Genomic DNA, 27,421 nt, shown 5'->3' with positions numbered 1-27,421 from the left:
AGTAGTCTCTTCAGCTGCTGCATGCTCATTAGCTGTACAAACACGGAGAAGAAATGATGCCCTGCTCAAGTAAGATGCGATGCAGAGCTGAGCCAGCTTTGCCACCTGTACATGGGGAGGTCAGGGAAGGAGTCTGCCCCTCCAAGTCACCCGCTGGGATAACTAAGGTCTCTCAAAACACAGCAGCCAGCTCCTGGGGCTCAGGGAAGAACAGAGGAGCAAACGAAAGGACTCTCTCTGCTTCTGAGGGGAGGGATGTATAGATCTCATTGTAGAGCTTCAGGGTAGGGTCCCACGCCCTACCTGGACCCAGGGATGCTGGCTGGGCAGGGTGCTGCTCCAGCAGCTCGGGACCACCTTTGCTGGAGTGTCCATTCTACCCAGCCAGACAGCACAGCTGCTTGACTCAAAGCATGCTGGAGAGCAATTACACAACACGGTGGGTCAAGTGCAACATTAGCTGAATTGGGTTAGAGAGCATTCATCCAAGGGCTTGGCATTTTCTGGCAGTGGGGATGGGAACAAACAGCTGGGGTTGCAGAGCCAGAGGATGCTGAGACTCCACCTGAGATCCAAAGGGGTCTCAAAGGGAATCGTCCCTCATAGCCTTCCTTTCTCTCTGAGGATGGCACATCCAATCCTCTACACCCTCCAAAGCCAAGCCTGCCACTGGGACGCTTGTAAGGTCTTGACATTGTCCCTTGCAAGGGCCAGTTGCTGGAAAACATCACTTGAATCTGAAGTGCCACAATTTTTCTTTCATTTTCCTGTAGCTGGTCTGCCTCTGCAGATTTCCTACCACCCCCTCCAGCATTTTCACTTGCAAATGCCTCCCATTTTACCTTGGTGAATTAGCAGGACTCACAGGTAAGTATCTGACAAACTTCTCTACATTGGTCATTTCTATGACAGATGAGGTGGCTTTCCTAACAGGAGTTGCATAAAGTGAGCTGGCCAGATGTGAATTTTTCAAACACATAGTGTCCAATTTCACATACAGCACGTAGGAACTGGAGATATTGGCCATATAACTGTCAGTCCAGTCAATGTTCTATTTATTTATACAGTGTTGAATACATTTATTTATTTTTGTGTCTGTAATCATACACTCCAACCATATACTTGAACACTTCCCCTACATCAAGAGGGAATATACCACCATCCTTTATATTTTTCCTTTCCCATCTCCAAAGTATTTGGCTATGTTCAGCAGAAGAAATGAAAACATTAGAACAAGAAGATTTCAGAGTTAAGTCATGCAATTACCAGTGATACACTTCTCTCTATCTGAACAACCGTAGGATAATGCAAGCTACGGTTTATACAACATAACCACAACTGTTTTGACCACCGGTGTGATGTATTGGTGAGAACAGATTGCTAAGCAGAGGTGGTGGCAGGGAACAGGGTGACACTGTGCAAGCCACTACATGGTACCATGCTCTACGGTACCCTGATGTGCAGCCACCACACCAAAGCAGTCAGGTTGTTTAGAAACCATGTGGATAAAGGCTGCATTTAACAAAGTTGGCTGTAGTTTGTCTTTTCCTCTCCTCTCCCTTTTCAAACTAGAAGCCCCAGTGGTGCAGTGTTTTCCTGCCATATGTTTTTCCTCCTCCCCCTTAAATAAAAAAAATTGAATCTACCTTGCACTTCAGTAACTGCCTCTAGTCAGCAGGAATCAGCACTGTTTCCAGCCAAGGGACTTTCTACAGAAGAGCAACTGCCTTTTGAGATGATGCCATTGCTACAGGACTGGCACTGTTACAGGACAGACCATCAGGTTAGCCACCTTCTCTTGAAGAGATCAAGGTCATTTGGGGCACCAAACAGCATCTTGAGCAGAAGGGCTATTTGTCTGGCGATAAAATAATTAGGATCAAAAATTAAATGTACTCACCCCAGGTAAAGTTTTAATATTGTGCAGTGCATTCTGTGCCTCAAGAGCAGCTTTTCTTGTATAAAATGTTACGAAACAACAACCTATAGAGAGAAATGAAAAGCTTTCAGAAATTAGTGAGTATGATTTGTGAGAGTACAATAGGGAGGGAGAAAAAACAGTGGTTGAACAACACATTATGAAAGCTGGAAATGTGAATTATCATGAGGCTGCCTGAATGACATGAATAAAAGGAAGCTTGTGTGGTTTAAAATTAAAAGTCACCCCCTGTGCATTGCATCTATAACACACCTACATTGTTAGTGAACTGTAATCACTTAGAAATTAAGTTAACCAAAATCCAATTGGCTTTGTACAGTGTAAATAAGGCTATATTTTTCTGAAGGCTCCCCATCATACTTTGAATATAAGCAACATGGCAAACTCAAGCAACAGGAATTCATTGTTGCATCTCAGGCAGAAAATCAGGTTAAAGCAGAACCTTATTTAAAGGGCCTTATACGTAAGAGCTAAGGTTTGCTCCCCACCATTTGAAATCAGGTAGGACTGGAGGTAGGACACTCATCAAAGTTGCAAGAAGGAAGATAAGCTACGGGAGAATTCACCACTGGTGGGATAGTGGAGGCTGCTGACGGTTGGCAGCACTAAGTGAGGCTGCATCCATCTAACCTTCAGTAAAGCAGTTTTAGTTGCCTTAATCCCTTGTTTGTCCCTTTGGCAGCATGGCCCAACTAAGTGGTCTGTGGGACCAAACACAGGTCGTTGCCACTTTCTCCATTGCAAACATGGGAAGTTAACTCTTCCCACAGCACATGCAACCCAGGCAGCTCAACACCTGCCCGAGGGTGAGGTCAGGGCTCACAGGGAGATCCTCAAGGGGCAGTTATAACATGATAGGCATGGGACAAAGAAACAAGGACCGAGATTCGACTTGCTGCAATCTGTAATGTCCCACAGTAATGAAGTCTGCTCCTAGGGATGCACAGGGCATGTGCGGAGACCTTACTGCAGGAGGACCCTGCATCCACGTTGCAGGTGGGATGCTCAACACAATATCCCAGCTTGTGACTTCAACTTTACTTCCAGCGGGAGGGAAACCACTTTGAGAACATCACTTGTGCACTTATGTGCATACCACAAGATTGCAGGTATAGGAAACACAAGGAAAATTCACACGTAAATAGCTCCCACCCAGCACAGTAAATCAGTGATGTAGGCACACCCTTAGAGCCTGATCTGTTGCTACTTTGTCCATAGGGGAAATAGGGCGAGGCTGAATGCAGCCCTTGTCCTGTGGACATGGGAAGCCCCTGCTTTGGAGCCGTGTCACATTAAGAAGAGACCCCAAATCTCCTGTAGAGCTCTGTGGCTGCAGATGGGGCGCTCGGTGACCCAGCTGCTATGGGGAGAGGAAAAACATGCTGGGTAATGCTGGTTGGGAGGCAGAAGTGGCTACTGAAGCAAAAATCTACTTCGTATCAAAAAACATGATGCAGATTTTACTGATGAATTATAAAACTATCCTGTTCTCTTAATTGCAGACAGAGATTTGTTGCAACTCCAGAGAAATGTCAAAACCAAACAGTAAATAGAAGAAACCCTGGCTCTTGAGCCTCGGTGCTCCCTTGGAGCGTGACACAGATAAGATAATCTGTCCTTCGGGCAGTGAGCAAAGCTGTTGCTTGCGCCAGCTCCCTAATGTTGACCAAGGTGAAACATCATGTCCCACCCGACATGCCTGCTTTTGTTCAACCTCACAGCATCCCCCTAACAGCAAAGGAGACGTAGGAGAAGGCGAGCACAGGAGAACACAGCTAGCACATTTTAAGTAACCCTGTGGAGGTGGCCCATACCACACCTTGGAAGGAAGGGCTGAATCCAGAACTCCCCTTCTGCTGCCTCTCGCCTGGCTCAAGCTGTGCATTGCACTGTGAATGCTCCCTCCGGCTTTGTAGCCAGGCCAGTGACGACCATTACCTTTATAGCAAGCAAAGGTAATCATGTATTCCCAGCTGGAATACAGCGAGTTTATCCCTAACGCAGAAAAGCACAGGCAGGCAGGTAATGCAGACTTAGCACAGCTGGGAGAAACACTTTTCATACTGCCAACAGGTTCCTTAAAATGTCACAGTTTATGATAGAGACGGTTTAATAATTATTTCAGTGAGCCGAACATTGTTCGGCAGGGATGATTATTACAAACAGCCACAGCCTGTAAGGTTTGTGCTTCCTGTGAGTGTTTCTAAATCTTCTATTTCACTAGCAAATTCTGAAAATTTAAATTATTTTACTCCAGAATTAAAGTGGGAAACAAATCTGAGTTTGTGACATTTAATAGCGTGACTTTGAGGAAGTATTGCGATGTTTTTCTATCCCGCCAGCCAGCTCCAAAGTCTAGCTTCTACTATTGTCTCTCCATTTGGTTTATTAGCTTTTTAATCTAAAGCTTTTTAACCAGGAGAGAGGATTCAGAGGGGAAAATATCAAGCAGTAGTCATGACTTTGCAATTGCGATGTCCTTTACCATGGGTCTGAAGAGTTTCATTTTAGATTTCAGCTCTGCGGGCTTATTTCGATAAGGTTTGAAATCTATTGGTTTATCAGTCTTGGCACTACTTGAAAGAACTGCACTTGAAAGATGAATATGCTGTGAAACACCCTTTAACTAGTCATTTTTAGGAAGTAATAGCACAAGAGAGAAAAATGTCTCTGTGAATGAGGACTGGGAGAAAACAGTAGCAAACGTGCAGATGTTTCAGGCAGGTCATTGGACCCTGACAAAAATGGAGCCTTCTAAGTTCACAGATTGACACATCTGAAAATGTACACGGATAAAATCTTTCTCTGGACTCATTTTGCTCATATCTTCTTTAAAAACCACAACAAAACAGATGTTTTGCTGTGGTTTGAGGAGAGCATGGGCACCAGTTGTGGACACCTGATTCTGAAGCTATCTGCTAAAGAGGTCAGGGCTGGACTAAAGAAAAAAGAAAATAAGAAAACACAGAAGAACAGAAAAGGCAAAAGTGCACACAGTCCCGAAGGAAATGCTACAGCTCAGCCTATGGACTTTCCAGAGGTGCTTGCTGCCAGGTTACGCAAAACCGCTGCAGCTCTGAAGATGCCTCCAGTGTAAAATCCCTTTGGCTCAGTACCACGTCCCGTAGGAGAAAGTACCAAATTCAGCCCTTTCTGCAGAAATTTTGGAAGGGAAGATGCCTGTGTAAGAGGACAGGGCTAATCTGTGCTTTAGGACTGGTAGCTGGCCCCTGCTGAAAGACAACTAGGAAATGACTTTCCTTCCTCCATTTTCCCTAAGAAAATGTAATACTGCCAAAGACAAATCAGTGACACTGCTGGAAAAGAAAAAGTACATTTCTTACTAAGAGAAAAGAAAAAAAACCCAACCCTCCTCTCTCCAGCCCCCTGCACATATAATCTTGGCTTCATCACCAACAAACTTGACAGCAGCTTGAACCACAACTAAACTTTTCTGACATCCAAATAACTCAAAGCCTGACAGTGATAACCTTCTCCCCTCCTAGTCAGGACAACTTAAAAGGTGAATTGGTTTGTGGACATGGTTTTGCCGATCCTCAACAGCCTGAAATACAGCCCAGTTTAACTCCATGTGGGCTAGTATCTTCTCGACTAAAGGAACAGGAGCTTGTGCTGCCAGTCAGTGCCTCCAAAGCAGCAAATCTCCTGTCTTTTGGTACGCTGGTTGTGCTCTGCTTGGAACTGTATTTACTACAGCATATGACATCTCTTCTTTGTACCTAGAAAAAACAGTGAATGAATCATGCGGATCCCTACAGTCCCTTAAGGACATCAGCAACAACTTCATGGCTATCCTGCCAGATGCTTGAACAGACTGAATAAAACCTGCCACCCCGTGCTGCACAGCGTCTGATAGCAACAAATGGGCTGCCTGAGAAACAAAGGCAGAAACCAGCCCTACTTCTCAAAGCATCTGACGAGAAAATGCTGCAGTGTGTACACTACAATGCTCAACTTCAACACCTCATTAAAAAAAAGGGAAAAGATCTCTTATTTCAGCTTGTTTTCTCTCTCTCTCTTTTTTTTCCTTTTTCTTTTTTCAAAGGAAATTTAGTGCCTGAAAAAGACCTCAAGGTCCCAGCCATTGGGAGAGAGTTGACACATTCAATTCTCCATGACACATTCAATTCACAAGCCCCTGCTCAGCCTGCCAAAGGCACCAATTAGCACCAGTGGTGGAGATCTTATTTATTTAATTTCCACAGAAACTTGTTTAGCAAGACACCGACAGGGACAAACAGCCTTGCGTATGGCTAGAAACAGCTTTACTTGAGTCACTGTCAAAGATGGCAGCAACGGATTACCTGGGGATCATGCAGCCATGGCTTCACTAAAGCAACCATTTAGAAGTTAGGGATGAGCAAAAAAAAGAGCAAATGGTGAGGACTCTCACACCACTGTACCCGTGAATTTCTGCTGACCGAGAATCTGGGTTTCTGGAGGACATTTGTGTGCATTGTGGAATTACAACAAATTGCAGTTTTCACCATGAAACTTCAAAAAATGCCATTCCTCCTATAAGCAAGAGGATTTTTTCAAAGAGCTGCTAGTGACCTCCTGCAACGGGACTTCTCCTCCCATGCAACTTCTGCTTTATGACCCAAACTAGCCGCCTGGGAAACCCCGGCCCCATCCACCCAGTGGAGCGGACACGGCTTTGTTAAGCCATATGACATCACTAGGAGCTCCCTCGTGTCATTATTTTTACCACTTTTTCCCAATTCAAGCACAGACTAATTACTCCACGAGAGCTGTTTACATTCTTAATTTTGAACACCTAACAAAAGGAAGCTCTCCTCCACTCGGAGATGTGGCTTACACGGTCCTCGCTGGTATTTAACGGCACTGGGATCTGTGTAAGAGGCTTAATCTCTCAGCCAGGATTTCATGCTTGAACAAATACGGCAGCCTCCATCTTGCTTCGGGTGTGAAAATGTCTCTTACAGCTCCCTAAACTGAATATATGGTTCCCAGTTTAAAATTACCAGGAATTACACGCATGCATCAATATGAGAAAATAACCCTTGGACGTGGACAGGAATTAAAACATGTTGTTCTATAAGATACTCTAAGGTTTTGGTTTGCTTGAAGAAAAACGTGCTGCAGTTTCCCAGGCCTGAACATTTAACTTTTGGGAATTAAAAGAGAAAAGATACAGGAGGAAAAAAGCCTCATATTCATTGGTCTGATTTATGAGTTTCTATAGTTTTCAACTGTCAAAATTTGTCAGTTTGGATCTCTCCTGCGTTGTGCATATTATCACCTGCTGCCAGTATCTGAACCCTAACCATAGGGTATAGAAATACAAGAGCTTATCAGTGCGCCTGCAAAGCCTGCAACAACTTAAAAGTATGAAATTTGCTTTACCTTCTAGACTAATAAAATAAACACTTCAAAACAGCTATAATGATTATCTGATGATTGAACTCTGTATTCTTTTAGCAAGTAATGGAATCCTGGCAGACAAATTCAATTCAAAATACATTCACATTCAGGACATCAACAAAGTCATCATGTTGTGAATTGAAAATTCCTTTAAAGGCTGCGTTTGAATTCTAAGGGGCTGACAGATCAAGGGACTGAAGGCCCTGGAAGGCTAAATGAGTGAAGTCCCACTATGTTTCTTTCTTGCTGTGAATGAAGCTCACTTTTGTGTGTGCATTTGCAAGCAGAACAGGTGCTGGCTTCATACAAGCTTGGAATCTCAATGGGGACAGTAGCTTCTTGTCAATCCAGCACAGTTCAAGCTAGTTTAAGTTAAGGAGAATTTCTTTTTCTTTTTTTTTTTTCCCCTCCAAATATTCCTCTCCTGATTTCCACGTTCACCCTTCCACTACCAAAATTTAAACATTACACTGCGATTTAACAGGGCTGCCTTTTCAAAGGGTCTCTTGCATTCCAGCTGTTCACCCGAATGCTAAAATACATGCTCCGTAAATCACAAACAGCTGCCTGAACAGTGTGATTTGCAAGCAAACCTACCACGACCTACGCTGTCATTTTCCAAAAGGCAATGAAGACATCAAAAATTCTCTTCCACTAAAGCCACTGAAAAGACCTATTGCTACAGGAGTTCAGGTGCATGGTTGAGCAACAAGCTTCTTCACATTCGTTGAATTTGGTGCAGTGCAATGGGAGCCTTGCACTGGCATTACTTCAGTATTACAGATTTACTACAGATATTTACAGATATTACTACAGCCGGCATTACTTCTGTATTACAGATTTTAGTGCAATTAGCTAACCTGCAGGGAAGACACCAGTCTAGTGTTAGGAAAGGTGTTTCAAGTCTTAGAGATTTTGGTTGGGTGATTCCATACAAAAACAGAGAAAAAAATGAACTGCCTGAATAGCAAATACAGACATTCCTGACAAAGGAAAGCAAAAAATATTGCCAGAAATAAAAATCGAACTATTTCTGTAATTCTGCTAAACAGCAAAAGAAGGTGGCTAAGGCAGGGAGGCATTTTGATTCCTCCTGTTGCTCTATTGTATATGGAGTCACTCGAGAGTATGATAGCAATGATTCACTCCCGAAGCAATCCCTGATAGAATTGCCATATACTGCAGAAATCAACCTTTAACGATGCCGCCTCCCAATTAGCTCAGGTTTGCTAATAGTTTGATATAATTGGCACCCTGATGGAAACCGTATTACCAATCCTGTCACCAGCCAGGAAACCGCATTGCCACTCTAATGACAGCACATATTATAGCGATGCCACTTCTAATATTAATACATTAGCTGAAGGTAGGCAGGGGCTCATATGCGAGAAGGATTCACAACCGGGACGTGCCAAATTCCACCCTGTGTTCTATTTTTCCTCCTGGTTACAACATCCAGGGCGGCAATGCACTAGCCCCAGCGTGCCCCGAACCGCCCCTATCACATTAAAGCACAAATGCTCCAGGCCGGTAACAGCCCTGTAAATGGCCAGTGAAAAATGATCCCACGGAGCTCAATTTTTTCTCTCCATGCCTTGCAAGTTATGACGGCCTTTCTGTTAATTGGCCACAAGTCCTAGTTTGCTGTCAGCCTTCAGCTGCACCGGGGAGCTCTTTTGGAGGAGTCGCACTCTGTCATTCCCATACCCTTGTGAATACAAATGCTCTCTATAAATGTCCTCTGCCTACAAAATGGAAGTGGGTTTTTTTCTTTTTTTTTCTTTTTTTTTTTTTGACCTAGATTAAATCTGCTGCATTTTCAAGCCTTTTGGGAAAGCAACTTAGAACTAATATGCACCGGTTCGTGTGCCACAACACTTCCCTATCCATTATTATGTAAATTTTGACTAAAGTGCGACACAGATAGAAAAGATATCAAGGGCAAAATTGCCAGAATCTGCTTTTCTTGCTCTCTGAAATAAGCCACTTATATTAAACAGTTTTAAATGGCTAATAGCTGTAAAAGTATCTGAAGAATTTCAATATACATTTTTTCATATGGGACAATGACAGCTTTTGCAAATTCCTGAACTCTCCTGCTGACTGTGTAATGACTGGGAAGTGAATGGCCAGCAGGCTGGTACTCTCTAGATTACTTTTGAAGAAAGGGGCCAACTTCCACATCTGCAGCTTGGTAATACTCATTTGATATTTGCACTAGATGGTGATAAAGGAGGGAAAAAAAGCAGATGCAGAATTAGATTATATATGTGGTGGCCGGGTAAATAAATACATACAAATCAGGTTTATAGCATCAAGGCAATTTCATGTCATTACTAACTAATCTGTCCCTAAAGAAACCATCGCTGCATGCTGGGATGTAAGCTGAGCTGTAATGGTCTGGGCTGACTAGTGGATGAGACACGTCCAAATATAAACTCAGAAAACGCTGTGAAGATATAGGTGAGCAGTTGGTGGCATTGGACCCACACATCAGTACCGCATCAACACCCTGATCTGCAGGTTGATGGAAACACCACTGGCCTGGCCTGGGATGTTCCTCCTCTGCTGGCCCCTCCAAGCACCCACCCGGTGTAAATCCCTTGGGAGAGTCATTGCTTTTCCACCCCTGTGAGATGGAAGGCTGTCAGACAATCAACACCAGCGAGAAAATCAAAGCAGCTGCTCAGCACCTCTTGTCGAGTTTGTGCTTGGTCTGTTCACATTTCTGGATCTCAGGGGCAGATAATAAATGGGATCTTATACATCAGTCATATGGCTTACAATAAAAACTGCCTGTTAAGAGTTTTTGGAAAAAAAAAAATTCTCAAGTAAGTAGGACAGCAGGGGGAGAGGGTGGAGAGATGGTATTCCCGTCTCTAGCCCTGTGAGGGGTCTCCCATAGGAAGTCATTGTACTTCCTAACTGTAAAGTATAGAAAAGAATACAAACAAAATACAGGAGAAACAAGATTTTTTTTTTTTAAATTGAAAATCATTCTAAACAAGTCCTGTCATTATGTGCATACACTGTATCACAAAGAAATCTTGAATTTGGGGGGACATCTCAGTGAAACTACAACACGAATAATTACTTATTTCTTATGCTGCCTTCTCCTCATTTCCCCTGTACCTTTTATTTTCTTCTTTTCCTTCCTATTCTCACACCAATTCTCCTTAATCTTTACTTCACTTTCTCCTCCCCTCCTAAAAATCCTTACTCTTTTCTTCCTAGCAGCTGGTCATTGTTTCCTTTTTCCCTTGGCCAGGTAACGATTACTGATTTGAGTTTACTGGCTTTGAAATTAATTAACATGTCCTCTGTGCAAGTTAACTCCTAAGTTTGTCTGTCTGATAAATGCATCTTTGGATTTAGTAGAGAAAGAGGGTTCAGAGCACAGATGCTAAAAAAAATGGAAATGAAAAATTAAGATGTCCTGCCTTATTAATCCACTCTTGCAGCACAAAACTGGTGTGACGCTGTATTTCAAATCAAAAAGACTCTACAAAGATCATGTTTACATAAATTAATGTAGGCAGGGACACATCTTTCCCTAATGACATTTCAAAAGCTCTAGTGTCTCCAACCCTGATACTCTCTAGTTGCAAATCAAACTTCCTAGCACACACATCTTATAGTCCTGGATTTCCTTCTATGTTTTCTTTCACTTGAATGCTTGAGAAAGATCACTAAAGACTGGTTTTCTCTGATAAGACTTCCAGACCACTGCTCTGATGAAGCCTCTAATTGCACTGCGACTCCTGAGAAGCCACTCAAGTCCTAGTTCAACTAGGAGGCAACTCTGTAGTGAAAAATACTCAGAATAGCATAGCTTTACCATAAAATTATCCCTTTAAAATCTTCAGATCTTTGACTTTGAGAGTTAATTGCCACTTATAAACCTACACTATCACTATGAAAAAACCTATGTTCAGTACTGGAAATTATTGTCACTGGTCAAATGCCAATGGCATCCTGGGCTGCGTCAGGCAGAGCGCTGCCAGCAGGTCAATGGAGGTGATCCTTGCCCTCTGCTCAGCCCTGCTGAGACATATCTGGGGTGCTGGGTCCTATTCTGGGCTCTCCAGTACAAGAGAGACATGGACATACTGGAAGGAGTCCAGTGAACAGCCATGAAAATGATGAACGGACTGGAGCATCTCTCATATGAGGAGAGACTGAGAGAGCTGGGACTGTTCAGCTTCGAGAAGAAAAGGCTCAGGGGGATCTTTTCAATGTGCATAAATACCTGATGGGGAGGAAGTAAAGAAGATGGAGCCTTCTCAGTGGTGCCCAGTGACAGGACAAGAGGCCATGGGCACAAATTAAAATACAGGAAATTTGATTTAAACATAAGGAAAAACATTTTTACTGTAAGGATGATTAAACGTTGTCACAGTTTGCCCAGAGAGGTTGTGGAGACTCCATCCCTGGAGGTATTCAAATCCTAACTGGACAGAGCCCTGAGCAACCTGCTGTAGGCCACCCTGCTTTGAGCAGGGGTTGGATGAGATGAACCCCAGAGGTCCCTTCCAACCTCAGCCAGCCTGTGATTTTGTGAAATGGCAATGAAGGAATTTAAGTGGTTTTTCCACAAAACGCCTACTAACACAGCTTAACTTCCTCAGAAATATATTGCAAGTTTATTTAACTTTAGCAGGCAACATCAGTTAAATTACTGTTTTATTGTTGTATGTATCAGTTGGGAATCAGCTCTCATTCACTAAAAAATTTCACATTCAAGACGAGTTTTTTCATAGCAAGAACACAGGAATCAATCTTTTTTTTTAGAAACAGAACCAGAGACATTATAATCTCACCATGGCCCATGTTGCCACAGACATGCAAGACAGTAAGAATGTCTTGTGTCACACCTTGTTTTCAGAAATATATCAAGAAATTTATGAATTCAAAAGCTGATCTTATGATGCATTTTTTAAGTTACAGTTTATCCAGTCCTGTTGTATCTGACATGATGAAGTTTTGTTTAAATCCCACGCATTCCTCCGGTATTACTAGACCACCTATCCACCCACAGCCCTGCCAGCTCTAAAACTCTGAGCTTGTGTCTTCTACAGGCAGCATAGGAAAGCCAGATCTAGCAGTACAAAGAGACAAAAGAGGAAGAGGTCCAGGGAGAAGGAGTTATAAAAGAAGGTATAGGGTGGAAAGATTGCTATTGCTGTCAATGAAAACCTATTAAAAAAGAACAACAAAACCCAACCCTGTCCCTTACCCAGGAACTTGGTAAGAAGATGGCACATGGGTTGGTTTCAACACTTGTCTGGATCTGGAAGACTTGGATACCATTTTTGCAAGAGAATCTAAATCTGACCTTGGATAATTCATTTCTAGGAATAGGGTATTGAAGTTCTTCTGAAAATAATGTTCAATGCCCATCTGAATCTTTAGACACCTAAATGTTTTTGAACAATCTGGCCTTTAATCTCCCTGTGCTCCAGCTTCTCCTTGTAAAATGGAAAGAATAAAATGTCCTGAGCTCAAAGGAATACTGTGAAGAAACCATTAAAAAAAAAGAAAAAGAGTGAGGTAAAAAGATACTGCAATAATAGCAACACGAGTAACAGCAGAGCAATACTTGCAAGTGCTGCTTCCATCTAACCAACTACAGTCTGGCATGCTTCCTCCGAAAGTTTGCTTATAAGAAACGGAAGAAATCAATACAAGACATCTGAGTGGGCTCAAGGGGCACTTAAGCAGCATGGGAAGGCATTCTAGGTGAAATATTGTCTCAAAGTGCCCTGAGCTTCAGTCAATAAAGACCTATTTTCCCCCAACACCCAACGCCACCCAACCCCATATTTTACTGCTTTTGGCCAAGCCACCTAATAGGGGCTCCATTCTCTGCCTGTCGAAGAACTGACAAAGCCTCCACTCTGAGTCATGATTTGTTACAACACACACACTATTTTCAAGGCACAAATTTTCATCTGTTTGAATTTTTTTTTCTTAGAAATGTGTTACTTTTCCTCATCTTTAAAACTTGGGTCTAAATCTTTTGTCTGAATACATCATACTCCCTGCTCTGTTTGCCCAAGATACAGTCAAACACTTTCAACATTATAAACCCTTACATATTTCGTGTTGATTTCTAAGCATTCACAGTTTCACTCTCACAGGGTCACAGCACATGTCAAATCTTTCCTACACTGTGTACACCTTCAAGCTGCATTTCATCTAAGGAGCTTCACTTTCCCTGAACTTGTTAGCAGTGACACATTTATCCCCCAATTAAGCTTTTTTATAATAATAATAAAAAAGCAATAGAAGAAATTCCTGGCAACTCTTCTATCTTTCTAGTTGGTTGAAACAATTTTTTGCAGATGCAGATGCAACTCCACAGAGCCTTTGAACTTTAAGCATCATCTTTACTTGGCTTTGAACTTTCAGCAGGGCCCATGATCTTTCAAAGCAATCTACTCTGCCTGTGGAAGCTTCAAACAAGGGGGAAAAGGCAGGGTTAGAAAAAACCGCAAAAGATGGGGTTTTTTTTAAATGCTTGATGCTCCTGGAAATAAAAAAAGAACAACTGAGTGGTATCTGAAGAAGTGTATTCGGCACTCAAGTGTTTCCCTAATTAATTGTTTAGATGAGTGCTAAAATAAATGCAGCAGCAGCAAAGATAAACAAACCACTTTAGTAATAAAGCCATATATTTGTGCAGACACACAAAAATAAATGGCAGCGCTTAATGAGCACAAGCACTGAGAACGAAGAACACACTTCGTGTGGGGGATCCATGTTCAGAAAGCTCAAGCTCAAAGATATTTGAGAGGTGTTTCACAACTGCCTCCCAGCCTGACTCATGTTTGCCCCTGGTACAGCATCTTGTTTTGCACAGACTAACAGTGTAAAAACAAAAAAAGTGTCCTGATGAAGAATTACAGCTCATGTTTCACCTTGCCTGGGCAGCCTCATAGGAGCAAGGAAAATACTTGTGGTAAGAGATTGTTATCCCAGCTTATTAAAATTCTTCTTTACTTTTGTCTGATGATGAACTAACGTAGAATCAATGAGATGCAGAATAGATGTGTAACACATGTGCTTCCAAAATGAGAGAGAAAGGCTAAGATGATTCATACAGTCTTTTCCTTGTGACTGGAAAATGAGCTAATGAAGTATAAATACTGGGGGAAAGTGTTATCTTGCAAACCTAGGAAAGCAGTTTTAAAACAATTATAAAACTGTTAGAGGCAGGAAAATTCAGCTAAGCTCCCCTCCCAGAGAGGACAGCATTACGCTTCCACATGTAATTCTTCCAAAGTTTTATCTGGTCCTACCTGTAGATTTCCCAGAATCAGGCTTCCCATAATTTCCCTAGGAAACTATTTCACAATCTCACAAACATTAATTTTAAAGACACTTTTCACGGTAAACATTTTCAGCTTTTCTTAATTTCCCATTGCTATTTACTTCTTGAAAACCTTCCTAAATAAAGCTACTCCTTTGCAATCTGTGTATAAATGATTCAATAACCAGAGCAAAACAGTAAAAACCCATGTATCATACAAATAAATATGTTATCCCCCCAGAAGTCTTCATACAATTGATGGTTTGTTTCTTGCTACTATCAACCATGTATGACCTGGAAAACGGATTAAAAAGATATATTCACCAATATTTAATATCTATTAAGGGAGGGGAATCTCAAGAGTGTGTCGGACGACCCATGGGACGTATCTCAAGTCCTCTAATTAATATCAGTTCAGAGCAGTCCAAACAAGATAGTACCATGATATATAGGCCCTATGGCTCTCCAAAGATCAAGATGTGGCATTTAATCCGATCAAGATTTAAAATAAATCTCCAGCAGCCTGTTTCCATGTTATGACAAGAGAAATACTTGGCTAGAGAGGTATAGGCTGTATGAAATGATTGGCAACTTATCAAGACAAGAAGAGAAAGAAGCTGAATGATTGGCAACTTAATCAGAGGGAGAAGGAAAAATAGAGAAAAGGAACAAAACGAGTGCCTAAACAGCTATGTGTTGGCTCCTGCAGCTGTCAAAGGTGGCCTTGAGCAGGCAGCGGCAGGAGGGCTTACACTGAAGCTCGTCTGCAAAGTAGATGAAACTATTCAGTGCTCCTTGGCATCAATAGCATGCGGATCCTGAATGTATCTAATCGTGTTTGGAGTAGCATGATTCTGCACAGCGTTCTCCGGAGGTCACCATGGCAGCCACAGGAATACATCCAACAAAATATCACGGATGTGCAGCTTAATGGTGCTTCGCTACCAAAAAACTCATAAAGCTTTAGAACAAAGTTCCCAGTCTTAGTTGAAAGCTAAAAAAAAACACACAAAATAAAATAAATAAATAAATCCAGGGGGTCCTTGTACATTATTTTGTCTTCAGCCTCTGCTCCTTCTCTGACAAAAGGCTCTTTCTTTTAATCAGTGTTAATTTCACATAAAGACCAACCTGAACAATCATAATATTTTGGTAGCAGTATCCTTTAGTTAATGTTACAGTGTGCCCTTGTCTTTTATTCAACATGTTATTATTGCTTAAAATATCTAGTTTATGGAAAAACTATGCAAACTTTTCCTTAAGGAGAACAGAGGAATGGTGGGTTAGAGGTTAGATTGTCAAATAAGCTTTGCAACCACCAGTTCTTACTGGGAACAAGCATTGCTTGGTCTTTCCACAAAAAAAACCCCTATTCATAGATTACTTGTATTTATCCACAGAGTGCAGTGAGTCAACAGAGAAATTGCAAAATGATGTCCTAAAAATGTGAAATTTCTTTACCCACTTGAGACGGGGGACAGGGGAATAAGGATGCGCTTGGAGGGAAGTCCTGGTAAGATTGGGATCCATATCTTATACAATATTTTGGCTCCCACTAACCCTTATTAGGGTAAATCTAAAGATATTTCCAAGCAATTTGAAATCCTCTGTCAGACTGCAGCGTTACTCACTCTTGCATTTTGTATGGAAGAAAGATAAACCTTAATGTGTAGCAAAATTATTTCTGGAACTGCATATTGCATGTTTTCACTATAATGCATATCATAAGCTTTGGCACAGAGATAACTAAGCGATTACTTGTCAACCTCCTCTCATTCCATCAGTCTTAAAAGATAGGATAAAAAAAGCTTTTCATGTGCAACAGCAGGCTTCAGATTAGTCCTGCAGAGTTATCAAAAATGTGGAACTAAAAATCAGACAAGCCCAATTTAAAATGATGAAACACTTCTGAATTCTAAGACAATTAGGCTGATTTACAACACATGGCCTGATACAATGTAGGTTTGAATACTTTTTTTGCTTTTTAAAAGGGGACACATTTTTTCATGCTAGTCATAAATTAGTACAATCAAGATTTATTTCTTTTTTTTCTGAATATTCAAGAGCAACTCTTATACCTCCCAAAGACGTTTGTGGACGATTCATACATTACCTGGGAAGATATACACAGAAATGAGTTACAGACCTAGGAAAGGCAAACTATGGCTACAGCTGAAGAACAGCATCATCTCCTTTTTCTGGGGCTTTTCAGGGATGCTGTGCTGCAGATTTACTTAGTTTTCACTGCTAGGTCCCTCATTTCTGCTTGTAAATCAAGGATTCTGGGGTGCTACGAAGATCAATCAGGTGAGGTGTTTGTAGTTTTCTCCTCTACTCTTCATGATGGTTGCTCCCAGCAAACACATGCATCTTGAATACTTCTGATCCCACTGGGGCTGAGATTTAAACAAACACTGACATTGGCAATGCAACTCTGCCTGACCATGGTACTAAAAAGTCATTATCTGTGTTTCAGTACCCATTTAATTATTACCTGTATTTAAAAAGAAATAGAAGACTGGAGAAGCTCTCAGTTACCACTGAGACAATGCTAGTGATGGCAGCAACATTGCTCAAAACCTACTCTGAAGAATATTTTGGCTCCTTTATTAAAGAATACTGGCATTTACAAGACAAAACATAAAACAAAAGGTACAGGGCATTCACAACACTTTTTTAAGGCTTTCACTTTTGCAACATACATGGACAATGGATTTTAAATGAAAGTTCTGTTTCTCTGTACTTAAGGGTATTAATATTTTAGTATGACTGCATCCGTGAATGAAGACATTCAAAAAGCCATTATGTTTTCAACTTAGGTTAATAATAAGGCTATTTTTCCACCCACTTTCTGGCACAGCTGTAATGTTCTTGGCCTCAAGTGGGAGGCAATGTGGAACAAGGATTAGCAAGATGGATGATATACAACATACAGTGCCAGTTCATATAAAATATTACTAGATTGGAAATGACTGTTTACTGTCTCAGTGATTACATGACCACTTTTTTTCCTTCCAAAGAACATACAGTATGTGGCGCTCCTCTATGCCAATAAAGCTTAGTGCATAGCACCTGGGTAATGACAAATTAATTTTTGAACTAAGCCTGATGAGGGGGTCAGCCAAAATCTTAGGCAGAGTTTATCCTCAGTACTATTTTACATGACAGAAAATGTATCCCTCCCATTCATCAGTATTAGCACAGAACAGGGATTATACAACAGAAAACAAATACAGTGGGGGGACCAAAATACCAAAAAAATGTTAGGACTGTGTGTGTTTAAAGTACAATAATACAACATTTAATCTTGGAGGAGGAGGGGAGTTGGAAACAGCATCCCATGGTTCACTTCCAAATAGAATTGGACAAAACATTTAGGAATGCAGAACAAGCATGGATTTGGCAGACAACAAGCTGGATGAACTAGCAGGTCTTTTTTCAGTTAAGTTAGATTTCCAAACCTGAGACCTTTGCACCCTGGAACATGAGATCTCTTGCCCGGTCTAGAGACCCACCTCTCTTGACCAAGGCAATAGTGGCTCAGCCATGAGCAGCCAGGGACGCTGAGCCCTGGCTCCCGGCACATTCAGGCACCATCATACCTCAAACCCAGAAAACCACATGGGTCCGGGTTTTACGTCCTGTCCAGGCATAACATTTCTTTTACCACAAATTCAACACAAGTTGTTTAAATTCTGAGCGCTCAGCAGTTCCCATTACTTGGACTACTGGCCACAGCCACTGCCAAAATATCAGCAATACTTCAGAGTTGAAAAATGTTTTCTTTAATAATTTTAGTGAGAGAGCACTTTCACGTGAAAGAGAAACAGAAGTGTTTTGAAATGGCAAAATCATTTCTTGTCCCTAAGCAAAGCTCCTCTGAAAGAGCTGTTTGCACAATCCAGACACCTCCATTTTCATGTAAATAGTTTACTGATTTAATAAAACATATAAACAGGCTTATATCATTATTCTACCAGCTACAGATGATCTATATTCACTGAGCAATCTATTCCCACAAAAATATTTTCATTGAAATTAATCTTAATGTTCACTCCTTCCCCCACAAACTAACATCTAGGCACTCTGAAATGCACATTAGCTACTTCAATAAATAAGATGAGCAATTCTTGGTTTTCTTAACCACACAGGGCATAAGTGGATGATCTCTTTACATGCCCTGGACGATGAAAAAGATATTAAGTATTGGAATTTTCCCTGTTTGAGTAGCCCAGTGAGAGCGAAAGCCAAGTTTGCAGGCTCGCTCTCATTGTCATTTCCAGAGCGTCAGAGTTTCCATGAGCGGTGCATCCCAGAGTCAGGTCATCAAAGCCTCAGCCCTGCATGCCCCGGCCTTTTTTTTCAGGGCGTTGTTCCAATACTGTGAACAACTACCCAAAGTTTGAAAGTCTGCTCCTTTGACACGCTCGATTTGGCAAGCGTAGGAGAAATGCTGTTAGATGAGAAGAAAAAAAGAAGAGGAAAAAAAAGGGAGAAGTAGGCACATTCCCTTCTCCTACTCACTCTTGAGTGATCTTTGTGCTATTTTCTTTAAAATCTTATTTAAAATTTCAGCCCTTTACAGTAAGATCAGCAAGAACAGATCTTTGCTTCAATAAAGATGCACAAAGCCCTTTTTGTTGAGGACATGGGTCCAAAACTCTGGCGTCTGGGCTGTGCAGCTTTCACTGCAGGGACACTTTCCATCCTTCTCGTTCTTCCATGCCATCAGTGTTTCAGGACAAAGATCATTTTAGCAATCTGTTTGTAGAGCATATTGTACAATCTGTTACGTGCATCTGCAATACAAACAGCAAATGATAACAAGAGCATGTGGACGAGACTGGAGCCCCAGATTGCGGGTCCCTTTGTTATCGGTGGCGCACGGACCCTGATCCACAGTGAAGGCGGCTGCACTTCTGACTTGCTGCATGCGCACAATATACCACGGGCACTCTCCATCAAATCTAAATACTGTATATTCCCTAGAAAAAAAAACCCCAAAGGGTTTTTTCCCCCCTCCTTCCTCCTATTTCAAGGGAGTCATTCAAAAGTTAAAACCTTAACCACGCCAATAGGAGTGAGACACCAAATTACCTTTTGTAATATCCTCCTTAAATACAAAACAAAGCCATGAAACTTAGCGAGAAAGAGGAATAGTTCATGCCAGATGCTACCTAATGGATGTTCAATCATAAATGCTACATACAAATGCATGAAAAAAAATTCCCTACTTTTAAACAGATTGTTCCCCAAAATCACATCTGATTGCAACAGTAATAATGTTTCTCATCCTTGCCAAATATTTGTCTCTTTTTTTTTTTTTTTTTTTTTTAAGATAGCAAGCACTTCTGACATTTGCTGCAGAGAACGTCGCACTGTCACTCCTTGCAGCACAGATTGCTAGTCTGCTGCTTTACATGCTGATTTCTCTTTTGTGAACTGAGACCTTGAATATTTTCACGGGGGAAAAGCAGACCAATGATTTTTTAAGAGAGCTAAACAATTCCGTGTAATGAACATCAGTTGACATGGGCAATTACTCTTTCTTTTTCCCCAAAAAAACCAAAACCAGAAAAACAAAGAGGAGATTGTAACTCCTTTGAATGGCATGTGCCTTACTGATTGTACCAGAATGTCAACTGCATGCATAAACATGGTGGGTGAAGTTCAGGAGTGACATGTGGATCATTAAAATGTAAGATGCGTAGGTGAATAAAAACTTTTGCCATTTGATTCGGCCAACAATAAAGAAACTTGCTTTAGAAACTATTCCACTGTTTCCCGATTTCCATAAAAGAGCAATTCAAATCCTTTTTTTGTTTGTTTTTGTTGCTGAACAAATGGAGAATAAAGGAATTTTTTGCTAGATTTCATGTACTGGCTTTTTAAAGAATGCACATGAAAGGAAAATAAAATAATATCAAACATAAAGGAGACACATACTTCAATGGTATTTTTGACATTCAAAAATATTCTGTAAAAACATCCAATATATCACATTTTCTCCTTAATAGTTAAAACAGAAGAGCAGAGTAGGAAAACTGTGGATATCTGGCTTGAAGCATGTATCTGGCTATGTCACCGTGTTTCCACGCGTCTGAGTCTTCTATTTGTATAATGTGAATATGTTAACATAGCTTATTTGCATTTCTGCTTTTATGTAGGAAGTCACACAAAATACCTTCCTGGATCTCATTGTGGCATCTCCATATAATGAGAGAGTGAGAATCCTGCATTAATAGGAGCATTAAAAATACCACCAGGATTATTCAGTGAAATCCCTCTGCCATCATGATCGGTTACTGCTCTTATTAGCGGAGGGCTCCGAAGCCCCAGCGTGGATCACCCCGACACCCCTCCTGTTGTACACCCAGACTTGCGCTCGGGCTGCTCGCCTTCATCGCTGGTGCAGCCATTATCCACGACAGCTACACTCAAACTAGGAAGGACACTTATGCCAAAATCACACCTTCATTAGACACTTGGAAAACTGTCTGTAAGAGGAATCTCTATAAACAGCTTTCTTAAAGGGCTCGGTGATTACGCGTTAATGTACGCACACTGATACCTGTTCCTAGCTTCAAGCCTATTCCTATTCAGCAAAGCAGTGAAGAACGTGCTTTAACTTTAACCACTTGCTGAAGTCATCAGGACTGTGTGCTTAGTTGAACAGGGGTCTTTAAGAGCCAAATATTATTCTTAGTAATAAGGAGACCTGGCAATACACTAGATGGAGCATTTGATAGTAAGTAACATTAATTCAATTAAATTCTCTTACAGCATACACTCTCCAGCTAATGTAGTTTACAGTGAAATTTTCTCCGGCACTCATTTAAATATAATTGCTGCACTTATCTTGTCATGAGGAAATTTCTGAAGGTTACTTGTACTGTGCATGTGTAAACCTACAAGCTATGCTGACCTTTAGTTGTGAGATTTTTTTAAACTACTTAGACTGCAGCATCTAAATAATGATGATAATAATAATAATAATAATTCCCCACTTTCACACAGCACCTTTTAACTCAGTGTATACCCAAGCTAGAACTGGCAAGCAACAAAGCACAGAAAGACATTGCATGCTCAGGACTGGAAAGGAAAGCTAACACTGTTGGAATGGAAAGGCTGGGAGATGACACACTCAGAAACCAGGATTTTGGTAGAGCATTTATCTCAATTCTTCTGAAAAACATAAAATTGTCTCTCTTCTGAGAGCAGAGAGACACTTCTTTCATACACAAGCTGGCTTATCAATAGCTATGGGGCACTCCAGCATCACGCTGCGGTATTGTCTTCTGCCTGAACCAGAAAAGAGGCTCGCATCTATTGAGCCAATTGACTGATTTTGGTGACACTCCCAGGTGCTTTCCCATAGGTAGTCCAGTGATATACTGGAAAGCAGCCTAAATAGTTTGCAAAACTGGAAACTGGGGGAGGTGTCAGTCTAAAAAAACCAAAACCAACCAACCAACAACAAAAAAACAACCCCAAAGTAAAACTTTAGTGTGCACAAATATCCATAAATCTACTGTCTTAAGAGTTTAATGAAATATTGGAAGGACAGGTATAGAGGTAGGAAGAGAAACCTGCTGAGCATGATGGAAACAAGCATTTTGGAAAGTCCCACCTGTACACAGTGGACATTTCAGGCCCTTGTCTATGGTAAACCTTCCCCTACAACTCTATCATAGGCTCTTTTTCTTATCTTTTCTTTCTCACAACAATGAGAAGCACCCTCAAATTAAAGATCTACTCCATTTTTCCCTTTAAAAATAGGGAATAAACTACATTTCGGGCTACTCCAGCAGCATGCACCAAGCAGAGTGTTACCGAGCAATCCACATCTAAGTGCCGAAGGCCATGGGAGGTGAGAAATAGCAAGTCTAAAGGGGAAAAAAAGACTTCACAGGCTACTCAACCTCTGCCCTGGACTCAGCATTGCAAAAGGAAACTCTGTTTCTTAGTTTTTACTTGTCTGTACGCATGGCCAGGTGGATGTTTGTAAGGGTGAGAAACATTTGACATAATTATGTCTATTTGGCCATCAAGGCTTGCCAAGGCTTTTTTTTTTTTCCCCCAGTGTTATGAAATAAAATGAGGGAACCAAGAATCTCTCTCTCCCCATTGCCATCCTCCCGCTCAAACCCAGATGCCTGTCGCATTAAGAAACATCAAGCGATTTCGTTCAGCTCTTACGGCACACAATAGCAGACGTTCAAGGGAGAACGTGGGACCATGAAGCATTTTAAAACTCTTAAATAAAATGTGGGCTACGGGAGGCTCTCATTCAGAAGTAACATTTTCCCTTCCACAGAGAGTTCCCCCACGCTCTGGTGAAGTGAATTAAAATTGACACTGAGAAAAATCTAATTGAGCCAGAGACAACACAACACTTTTCACTATAGAAACTGAAGCCCCAGCGGAATTACTCAGGTTAATATAGTCCATTTTAAATGTACAATGGTTTTTATATCCCATGATCTGCAAATAATAAAGAAAGCCTGTTGTTTAATACTCATTGTTTTAATTAGGGGGGGCACGGGAAGAGTGGGAGCCAGTGCCTATGGGTCTGCTCCACACTTGTTTTCTAACTGCAGTCCTCATCAGATCCGATTAATAAGTGAATAAACTAATGCAGTTCTCACCTGGGCAGTGTTCACATAACAAAACTTTTGTGTCAGTCAGCCCAGAGATTCAAGCACTGCGAATGAAGGGAGCAGATTTGATTTAGGCAACACGACACCGGCACAGGCAGAGCGTTATTCTCTGCCTGCTCAAAGTGACTAAAAAATTTTGGGAAAAGTCCCCGCAGGCCTCTCTATCTCACTTCTTCCAGCTGGTAAAAATTGAGTGATGGTATTTGTCTCCCTTTGCAAAACACTTGGAGATCTACGGCTGAAGCAGCAGTGCTGCTCCTTACTGTGCCACGCTCATCCTTGCAGCTAAGAAGTTTCATGCAGTACTTTATATTAATCTACTCCCTATTGCGGTACAGCTCCCTAAAATTGCAATTGAAAGCATGACATCTTGAGCTACTAGGGCAGTTTAATTATTGTTTGAAACATAAATTTTCCCAATTCAGTTAGGCAAATAAGAGACATGGTTTATTAGAAAAAATATTCCACCTCTTTACAGCTCATCTTATTCTTCTAAGAGAATGCATGACTCAGATGTAGTAGTTATTTTAAATTAAAACCACGAGGTAGTAGACACTGAATTTTCTTCCTCCACAAATAATAATGAATTTATGCACTACAGAGTTTAATCTGCAGAGTGAAAGTCTAACGTCCCACTTAAAACTCCATACTCATGGGCATAGATTAGACAGTAATTAGGTTCAGTGAAAACCTGAAAAGATCCACTGGAAACATTCAAACTTAATTTATTCACCAGCTTGTCTCAGAGTGTTTTTATAAGCCATTAGAAAGACACAGATTCCTGAAAATGCCTTCTTCCCTGAGATAGATGGACCAGGAGATTTATATGGCATATGCAGCCTTCCACCCATAGCTCCCTGGCTTGAGTTAAGCTCAAACCAGGCTTAGAAGCCACTACCAGACTTTATCCTTAGGGAGTTATTTGCTATTCTTTTGAAATATGCTGATGGTTACAGTGCACTATGGAACTGATGTCTAAAAAAAAGTAATACTACAACTGGCAGGGCTCATCCTTTCCTGGCATCTGTATCACAGAAGTCTGACACTGAGTAGGCAGTGGGTCCTACCAGACCCAAAGCATGCCCAATACCGTCCTCTTGCTGCCCTGCTCCAGCAGAAAATACAGGGTGACAAGGTCTGGTGCGGGGAAGATGGACATAATGAACTAATAATTAATTTACACTGCAAATGCTACACATATATCCATTTTGTAATGTATTCAAAATGATAAAGAATAATAGACATCCTTTCAAGGCTTTCCTGGGCTTTAAAATTCATGTCAAGAACTAGCAAAATTGAGGACATATTTATGCTAAAACGTTTTACATGGTCTTTAGCTTTTTACTGTGACCCAGCATTGTAATATTTACGTGTGTCTCACATCATCTCAGCAATGACAGAGATATTCTTACTGCCTTGGAGTCTCATTTATATTTCATAGGCAAAACTTCTCACATTGTGAGTTTTAATTTTATGCTTTTATTTGTGCACGCACACTTGTGTATGATTTTAGTGGGGTGGCAGGAACAGAAGATGACAGTATAAAACGCCGTTCTTGTGGTGGAAATGAGAGACTTGGAAGCTGCAGTGCAGCTGAAATACATGGTCATAAGGCTACTCGCCAATTACACTTCATTTTTGACATTGCTCAGTTGTCAAATGTTTTCTTCCTTTGAGCTCCATGCCAAAGTGTGTGAAGATTTCAGACCGGTTCTCAAATCCTTTGCAAAACCTCCTCCTATGTTATGAGCAAATGATTCAAACATTAGAACTGAAAAGAATGAGAAACACTATGTAGTAAGAGAAGGGTTGTGGGTATTTTTTTTCCCCCGAAGTGATTGTTCTTTAACAAAAACATACATCATTTTTTATGTGGCAAGCAGATAAATATTGTATGTTTATTCATTTAATAGAAAATTGGAAGAGGAAAGAATTTCAGTGCCACAACAATGTCATAAAAAGATCGAAACTCATTGATGTGAGCTTTAATATGCAACTGAAGAAATTGGATACCATAAATCTCAAACTGACAGTATCTGGCACTACTACAGAGGTATATATTTTAAGTGTAGGCACCAATCTTGAAAATACTTAAACATGCATGTGATTTTATGTCTGAGTATTATATCCATTGATTAATTCCTGTGCGCAAGTGCGTGCATGACTTGACTTAGATTTTTCCATGCAGTACAATTTTTGCCTTTGAGATTATGTAATTGAGAGACTGAGGTTTGGCATATTATTCAGATTCAACAATGAAATTTGATTAGCTGTTTTTTTCAATTTTATTGAAAGTTCACGCTGTTTTAACCACGTGCCTATGTTTTTTCTGATGTAATCATGGCATTATGAAAAACAGATTACTCATTTATATTTTAAGAACATTTGGGATTTTTTGTAAATTTGTTCTAAAATATTCTATAGGTAAATGCTGGATGGTGTGCTGAAGAAGTCAACATTATCACAAAGAATTGCCTGCCTTTTTAAACTATCATGCAAAATATTCTTCTCCAGCATTGTCTTGACAAAAAACCACTATTGTTTAAGCCCCCTAATTCTCAATCATTAGCCTTCAATTGTTTATAAAATAATTATAAAAAAACAGACAGACATATCCCTTCCTTTTTCGTTTTCTTGTTTTTCCTGAACTGTCAGGAAAACTGAACCCATATTTTCACCTGTATTCCTGGAGTTGTTGAACATACCTGGAAAGTGCTTGATTTTATTTCATGCCTGAATTGAAGCTCAAACATCCTTTTACCTAACTTGCTTTTTCCCCAAGCATTTATCAGACATGAATGTTAGAGATCAATTAAGAAAACCACAAATGGAATATGAAGCCCTACTCTTCTAATAGCTGGTCTGCATATGGGTTTTCTATCAATTTAACTAAACCAATTCATATAGTTAAAGTTTATGCACTTTTTCAGCATAGATGTAATTAGTAACGTGCTTATACAGTCTTAGCTTAATTTTGAAAATTGTAAATCATAGTTATGCTGCTACAAAACTGCAACCGATGAGCCCCAAAGTGATCTACTTTAATCCCTTAGAGATGTGTTATTTTTATTAATTTTTTACAGCAACACCTAGAGTCCTCACTTCTGGAACAAGCCCCCACTGTGATAAATACTGTAAAAACATGGAGTGAAAAGGTGCCTAAAAAAAAAAAAAGCTTAATTCTGCTACAGCTCCAGTCAGTCACATGCTGTATATAGGAACTTCAGAAACAAGGCTAAGGAAGGTTTTACATGCTATCTATCTCCCTCTTTAAATACCTCAACCAAAAAACACTCTCTACCCAATCCCCCCAACATCCTCTACTCTTCCTGTTTTACAATCACAAAAACCCCCACTCCTGTTACACTATTTTCCCAAAGATCTTCCACTACTTCTGCACTGGCTGACTGGGTTGGGTTTGCTGTGATAATTTTCAGTATTAAAGGGACTGACTTTTTTGCCATGGTCAATGATGGGAATATACAGTGAGACTGATTTATGTGGGCAACAGGTTTGCAGTCAAGTACGCAATGGGACGCTATCCTCACCTGCTCCCCCTCTTCAAAGCAATGCAAAAATATCAGGGGTCATCAGAAATCTCAGACCCTCTTCATGCTGGACATAGATAAGCCACTGTCAGCTGTGTCCATCGCAGTTCTGGCACCTAGTCCTGCTTACGGGGTGAAACTGTACTGGGACGTGGGGAGCAGTCATGTCACATACTGCTCCAGACACATTATTTGAAAATACTAAATGGAAGCAACCAAGAGAAAAGTTTCTTCAGGAACTTTTCTTACTGCTGCTTCTGGAAGACCGTTCTTTACTCTGCATGTGGAGAGAGAAAGTTTGACTTAAGAAGTTGGTTTTTTTTCTGTTGGCCTACTGTTTCTCAATCTTAAGTCTATGCTGTGCAGTCCCTGGGTTTAATATTAATTGAAAGAGCTTATCTATTCCTGCCTTCAGTATGCACTTCAACCTACTGCAGAAACTTCAATCGTATCCCCTTATAACTTTTTCTTTCCAAACCAAGGTACAGTCCTGTATTCTTCCTCAGCTTTCCCCCTTTTAGCTTTCTTGTAAGTCAATGCTTGAAGCCCTTTACAA

The 27,421-nt window shown here is 40.8% G+C and overlaps 1 protein-coding gene across 8 annotated transcripts in view; it reads right to left on the bottom strand.

Moving 5' to 3' along the window:
* The window catches only part of CELF2 (CUGBP Elav-like family member 2), a 262,119-nt gene that overhangs the window by 98,689 nt on the left and 136,009 nt on the right, over positions 1-27,421 (bottom strand). For all 8 annotated transcript variants that reach the window (XM_072857596.1, XM_072857604.1, XM_072857613.1 and 5 more), the window contains exon 3: positions 1,901-1,983. In XM_072857596.1, coding sequence (XP_072713697.1) covers positions 1,901-1,983 — 83 coding nt within the window. The remainder of the gene's footprint in view (positions 1-1,900; positions 1,984-27,421) is intronic.

The sequence above is a fragment of the Ciconia boyciana genome, chromosome 1 (genome assembly GCF_034638445.1).
Source record: "Ciconia boyciana chromosome 1, ASM3463844v1, whole genome shotgun sequence".
In the NCBI taxonomy this organism is placed as follows: domain Eukaryota; kingdom Metazoa; phylum Chordata; class Aves; order Ciconiiformes; family Ciconiidae; genus Ciconia; species Ciconia boyciana.
The sequence above is the reverse complement of the archived record's forward strand: the minus strand, read 5'-3'. Positions and strand labels throughout refer to the sequence as shown.